This window comes from Chiloscyllium plagiosum, unplaced genomic scaffold (genome assembly GCF_037043375.1).
Source record: "Chiloscyllium plagiosum isolate Xiang-an unplaced genomic scaffold, Cpla_swu_hap1 HiC_scaffold_22, whole genome shotgun sequence".
Classification (NCBI taxonomy): Eukaryota; Metazoa; Chordata; class Chondrichthyes; order Orectolobiformes; family Hemiscylliidae; genus Chiloscyllium; species Chiloscyllium plagiosum.
The window spans coordinates 55548870-55555925 of NW_028270160.1; the positions used below are offsets into that span (position 1 = coordinate 55548870).

General features: G+C 38.0%; 1 protein-coding gene across 5 annotated transcripts in view; it reads left to right on the plus strand.

The window, feature by feature from the left end:
* Positions 1-7056, plus strand: part of LOC122561039 (ubiquitin-conjugating enzyme E2 D2) — a 31525-nt gene extending 24469 nt beyond the window's left edge. Inside the window, exons 2-8 of one of the 5 annotated variants that reach the window (XR_015760959.1) lie at positions 590-653; positions 749-780; positions 872-949; positions 1042-1147; positions 2484-2597; positions 2912-3005; positions 5211-5332. Coding sequence is in view for 3 of the 5 variants with exons in the window: in XM_043712358.2 (XP_043568293.1) it covers positions 590-653; positions 749-780; positions 872-949; positions 1042-1147; positions 2912-3005; positions 5211-5256 (420 nt within the window). In the remaining 2 variants the exon portion in view is untranslated. Of the gene's footprint in view, positions 1-589; positions 654-748; positions 781-871; positions 950-1041; positions 1148-2483; positions 2598-2911; positions 3010-5210 lie in introns of those variants that run through there. The other 4 variants (XR_015760960.1, XM_043712358.2, XM_087999069.1 and 1 more) reach the window with 4 other exon arrangements.

Below are 7056 nucleotides of genomic sequence, written 5' to 3' on the forward strand. Positions count from 1 at the left end.
ACTAGATGCATTCTGAAAGCAGTTCTGGGAAATTAATTCTAAAACTGACATTTACAGTATCTAACTACTAAAGTTTCTAACAGTTTTGTTTAATTGTTAGAATATATCAACTCGAAGTTGATGAACATTCAGTTGAAGACCAACATGCTAGGATACATTTCCATTCTGAAAAGTAGTGTCTCACTAATTTATCAGTTTTGCAGCAATGTGTAGTCTTACTATGCATCACTGTTTCTTTTCAATTCACCCTCAATATTTTTAGTGTTTTGGTGCTCAGGATATGGCATTCTATGATCTAAGGATTGACAAGTCTTGGCTTTCTCAGTACCTTGCTTATTCTTCAACCTCTGATTTAAATCGGGTTCAAGTTCATTCTTCAAACATAAGCAATAATTATGTCCCTACACTAACAGTTCAAAAATATTTCACAAAACATCTTGCAGTTGAGTTTGTGCGAACCACACTGTCAGCATAACCTGTGAGGTACTGTGTCAGACATTATTACAGAAGATGATTGTAACTGTTCTTTGTTTTTACACAGGGAATGACTTTGTTGGGGTAACAATGATATTTTCTTTTGGTCATTTAGGAATTAAAGGACTTGCAACTCGACCCGCCAGCTCAATGTTCAGCAGGTCCAGCGGGAGATGATAGTAAGGGTCCTTTTTAAGATTTACACTATCAAATTTATTTTCAAAGGAGATTTTATTCTAAATATAGCTTAATATTTCTTGCCTTCAATATTTAGTGTTCGCTTGGCAAGCCACTATCATGGGACCTGTAAGTAGCTCATAATTTTCTTGTTGTGTTATTCAAGTTTTCTGTGAAGCCCTGTTTGTGTTTAACGTGTGGGATTTTCTTTCCCCCCCAGTATGACAGCCCGTATCAGGGAGGAGTTTTCTTTCTTGCAATTCAATTTCCTACAGATTACCCTTTTAAACCGCCAAAGGTAACTTCCATTTAAGATACTATGCACTTTGGAAGGGAGGAAAAGTAATTTTATTATTTCCAGTTGTAACAGTAATTTTTTCTCTTGTGAAGGTTGCATTCACAACAAAAATATATCATCCAAACATAAACAGCAACGGCAGCATTTGTCTTGATATTCTGCGATCACAGTGGTCACCGGCATTAACAATATCAAAAGGTATGACCAATGTTCTTAGTGTTGTACGGTTACTTTCTTGAATGAATCTATTTTCTTTTAATCAATAATCTCTTCTAGAGATTTTATTAACGTGGTCAACCAAAACAAAAAGCCCTTTTTGTTCAACCAAATAAACATTTAAAAATTGGAGGGAATCATTTGAAATATAAAGACCTGGTATTGAAGTCCAGGCTAATGAGTAGTGTCCTGATAGCTGGCCAGTCTCCATCTATCTCCCATGATGGTTCTCCATTCACAGGGTAGAAGTTTTCAACTAGTAAAGTTGTGTAAGACTGCACGTTTTATGACAGAGAAAGTTCACAACAGTGGGCAGAGCATTAATGTATACGTTGGAGAAGAATGGATTTTCCTTTGGAAATCTAATCTCTAGCTCATCTGGTACAAAATGCGAGACACAGGAATATCAGAAGAATTAGGGGTGAACTTAGGTGACTAATTCTGAGTTGTTAAAAGCTTGAGTGCTTTATCTCAAATGGCTCTTGAGACAGATTATCAAAACATTGTCTAGAATAGAATTTTTCTGAAAAAGAAGAGGACCAAAAGGTTTGGGTTAAGGATATGGAGCTGGGGTTATAGTAGATGTGTTGTTGTGGTTCTGTTCACCGAGCTGGGAATTTGTGTTGCAGACGTTTCGTCCCCTGTCTAGGAGACATCCTCAGTGCTTGGGAGCCTCCTGTGAAGCGCTTCTGTGATCTTTCCTCCGTCATTTATAGTGGTTTGAATCTGCTGCTTCCGGTTGTCAGTTCCAGCTGTCCACTGCAGTGGTCGGTATATTGGGTCCAGGTCAATGTGCTTATTGATTGAATTTGTGGATGAGTGCCATGCCTCTAGGAATTCCCTAGCTGTTCTCTGTTTGGCTTATCCTATAATAGTAGTGTTGTCCCAGTCGAACTCATGTTTGCTTGTCATCCGCGTGTGTGGCTACTAAGGATAGCTGGACGACCAGCAACACAAGTCCACTCATCCATAGATTCTATCAACAAACACATATATATACCCAATATACCGGCCACTGCAGCGGACAGCTGGAACTGACAACCGGAAGCGGCAGAGACAAACCACTATAAATGCCGGAGGAAACAACACAGAAGCGCTTCACAGGAGGCTCCCAAGCACTGAGGATGTCACCTAGACAGGGGACGAAACGTCTGCAACACAAATTCCCAGCTCGGCGAACAGAACCACAAAAACGAGCACCCGAGCTACAAATCTTCTCGCAAGCTTTATAGTAGATGTCTCTGGTGTTCGAGCCCAAGTACAGTGCGAAGCTTCAATTCTGGTAGACCTGATGTTTGTTTTCTTGTATTCACTGCAGTTTTGAGGGAATGCAGCATTGTTGGTGCCATATTTCAGATGAGATTTTCAACTAAGGCCACAACAGCCTTATGAGGTGTGCATACAAGATCCTCTATCACCTATTGAAAGAAAGGTGGGGACAACCCTCCTGGTGCACTGGCCAATATTCACCCATCACGAGATCACTAAAACAAAATAACTGGTTGCTAATATTGCTGCTGTAAGAATGTGCACTCAGACTGACTGCTATCTGACTGATATGTTCACTTATGCAATAATGATAGCACTTCAAAAGAATTGCATTGACTGTGAGACGCTTTGCAATGTCCTATAATGTACAACATAATTTTGGGATATAGTCTTAATTACACCGATTCATTGTGTGATACTTGCTTTTTGCCAGCTGTCGTTTGAAGAGTAATGAACATTTTTCTTCTTTCTGGACAGTTTTGTTATCTATTTGTTCACTCCTATGTGATCCTAATCCTGATGATCCACTGGTTCCAGAAATTGCAAAAATGTACAAAACAGATAAGGAACAGTAAGTAGCATCTGTGGAATTCTGAGCATCACCCAAGAGTATAGTTCAATCAACTAGAGGGGGAAAAAAACATAATTTGTCACGTTTATACCTTTATCAAAATGCAAGCAAAAATCCAGCAATAGCTTTTTGCTCCTATAAATATGCTGGTTAACTGTTGGATTATGTGAATATTAACGGGAGGTGCTTTGTAACTAATTACTTCAATCAACTGGAGGAAAATTACATTCTATTTTATTGTAACTATATTTGATAGAGTCAGAGTTTTACAGCACAGAAGGAGGCCCTTCAGCCCATCATGTTTGTACCAATCATCAAACATCCATCTGTTATAGTCCCATTTTCCAACACTTGTATGCTGTGGCATTTGAAAAGTTCATCTAAATACTTAAATTCCCTCTCAACTTCCTGCTCCTTATTTTAAAACTGTACTATATCTATGACCATCAAAATCTTGCACACCTCAATCAGATTCTGCTCCCCCTCCAACTACTTCAGCTTTCTTTGCTTTAAGGGAAACAACCACTGTCTATCTAGTCTGCTTTCATAGCATTGATTTTGCAGGGAAAATTTAGCTATCCCAAGTGGAAATTATCCTTTTTAGTAATTAGCTTTTAATTAGTAATTTGTAATGATTTTCTAACAGTAGCTCCTTAACGTAGATGTGAGGCTGACTGACCTGTAGTTTCTTGGTTTATCCCTATCTTGAATAATGCTAGTTGTCTGACATCTCTCCTGTGACAAGAGTGTATGAAAGTTAATATCAGAGCCCCTGAAATCACCTCCCTTGCCTCCCACAGAATGGCTGCTGCTGTTCGGTGATTTCTGACCTCCGGCCTGAAGGAGCCAACACATCCTTCTAGAGTTGTGTGCAGCTATAGAAATTCCTGTCTGTGTCTCACTGTTTAATTGCCCACTACTGTTCTCTTTGTCTTTCTGCTCACCTTGAATGTAATACACTCTGGGGCTTTCATGCCTAGCTCATTTGTTCTGACTGCTGGCTACCCATTTCCACTGCACTGTGGGGGGACCACATCTAAAAATATGTACAACTTTGATACACCTGTAATTGTTAGCATTTATATTATTTAGAAGTATTTTAAAAACCCTTGCATCTGATTAGTGCAGTTTCTGATTTTCAATGACTGAATTGCTAGAGAGAAACTGAGACTAACGAAGATTCATTCCTGTTCTGAAGATTTTGTCCTGTTCTCTCAATCCTTCAATATATCTCTGAAATGCTAATTCTTTGTACAGGCTAGCATCTCCTCTCACTGTAGGGGAGTTGTAGGGAGACTTGGTGTCAGTGGATATATTTCTGTTTGTTTTAGAACAAGGCCATTCTCTCCAGGAAAATCAGCTCCCTGTTCGATAGTGTTGTTATACACCTCTGGAGCAGGTGGGACTTTAACCCAGGACTCTTGGCTCAGAGGTAGGGACACTACACTAGTGCTATGAGGCCCTTCACTCATTTTTTTTTTGTGGACCTATCCATGACATGGACTAGGTTTATGAAGAAGCCAAGAATATCAACAGAGCTATAGATTACCCCTCTACTTGCTTCAGCACTAAAACTTGGTTATGACTAACTTCCCATAAACCTGTAGGAAGGCCGCCAGAGCACTGATTTCAGAAGATGTATCAACTAGGTACCTGCAGAGAACCCACGTGTTTTAAGTGAATTCCCAATCTTTCTGTTTTAGACTGCAGAACCAATTGAGGTAGGTGCTGCTGGAGAAGACTGAAATAGATGAATTGGAGAATGCAGATCAATTGGCATTATTGCAACTGATTTGAACATTGTTATCGGTTTAACTGCCAGAGTTCCCTTCGTAATGCGAGGTCCTCCAGTTAACTTTGTATTTGGTGAAATGCCAGTTTAGTGCTAACAGCAGTATTAAGTTCAGGTATATAAGATTTTATTAATTCACATTCACTGAAGTTTGTATGTTAGAACTGTTAAAACCCATGGACTTCATCTAAAGCCTTTATACAAATAGTCATCTGGTTGTACAAAACAGACTCTACTTGCCAACAGATCAGCACTCTCCACTCCAACACTATAAATGTTGGTTTCACCTTAAAGTGGTATTTTTGAGATGTTTTAATGAGTGCAAGATAATGTCTCTTTTTCAGGGTTTTGAAATCACTTGTGTCTATATTTTTATTAGTGAATTTAATGCTAAGTTTGTTTCTGTTTGATAGATACAACAAGTACGCAAGAGACTGGACTCAGAAATATGCAATGTAGAATTGGTGTTGGATATACTGCAACCATCCAATAGAAGAAAGTGACAACACTATTTTTTCCAATTGAAACACATGGAGTTCACAATAAATATTCATTGTGGGCGATAAGTACTGTAAATTTTCTTAAGTGCAAACAAAGTATGATTGTTTTCAAAACTACAAACTGTTCTTGCAGTAATTGCTAAATAAGCAATGACGTTTACCAATAAAATTCCACGTAGTGGTGTTTTCTCTGTTCTGACAAGCGTTCCAGTGCTAATTCTGATTTGTTATCTGGTACAACTGCTAATTCTATGCATTTTGGGCTGGTATTAAGTATTTTGAGTCAGTTTTTTTTCTCTTTGCTGCACTCGTTCCAAGATGTTGGTGAGAAATACGGGGATAAGCTGGTTGCCAACAATGATTTCAATGTCAAAAACTGCACAGGTACAATTGTTGGCCTGCCCATTGTCTGTGCATTCCATTCACTTACTGGAAGTGATGGAGGTGCATCAGTCTCTTGTTCAGACTTGGAGTCAGTTTTTTTTTAAAAAGTTGTGCAGTTGACCAAATCACTCATCAAGCCTTGTACTATGTTGCATCAACCAGACGATAACAGATTGAAAATTATCTCTTGTAACCAAGATAATTAGAATATTAATTTTCAATCTGGTTTAATGTCTTTTCATTAGGGATAGAATTGTATGTCTACATGGTGCTGGCTTTTTCTATTTAACGTATATAAAGTATTACCTACCTCTGGTAGAATGTATTTTTCCTTGCCTATTATCCATCTCACTGATTACAAGATTGTTTTGGACCCCCCTCTAATTGGTTTGCCGCACTCACTTATGTTTATCCAATTTGAAATAAAGTTGCTTTGTGAACGATTTTGCATTAAATGGTAAATTAAATCACAGCCAATTTTCCAATTGCCTGGATTCCTTAAGTTTGAACCAATGCGTCAGAGGCAATTTAAGAACGAATATCTGGATTATTTAGAATATCGGTGAAATCATGTATAAAAATTTATTTTGCAACCAAAGTGGATGATGCTTACAACAAACCTTGAATCACAACTGAACTTCTGACTTTATAGATGTGACTAAAAAATGCACCTTTTTCTCTAAGCTGAAGAACTGAAATGCTGCACTTGTAATTAAAACAGTTGGACTGTTTAGCCAGTGATTTGTCTTTTTTTTTAAAAAAAAACTTTTTTCTGTTTTGCCTGACTTATTCATCTTTACTGAAATCTGCATAAGTCTGTATATTAATACATATTATTTTGCAAGGTACATATCCTGTTTTGTGATCGATCCCTTACCCTTCTCCAAAGCCAGTTTTTTTTTGCTTATTTGAAATATTAACCCTGCCTTTTCAGTGTTTTAACCCACTGTCAGAAGTTCTGAACTTGAAACCCTACCTTCCTGTCTCTCCACTAGACTGAGTGTTTCTAGACTGATTTTGATTTCCAGAATCTGCGTATTTTGCTTTGTTCAGACTGATGTTTCACAGGGGCTGGCCCACGATGAACAAAAGCTGGATTAAATTGTCAAATAGCCACTTTGAAGAAGACTTTAAGGCAGTGCCTGTAGGAGTTAGGTTTTTCAGTGATATCACTGGCTGAGAAATGCAAAGCAAGAGATGAAAAGGAATTTCTTGTAAAAGAAACACGCGAGAGGGGCTTTTCTCCACTTCTGATAACTCATGGCTAATTGTGCATATCTGTTTGATTTTAATTGTTAAAATCTAAAGCAAAGTTACCAGGCTTGTGCAACTTTCACTTTTTGTCCAAATAAAAATGTTCACAAAATTTAGTTCA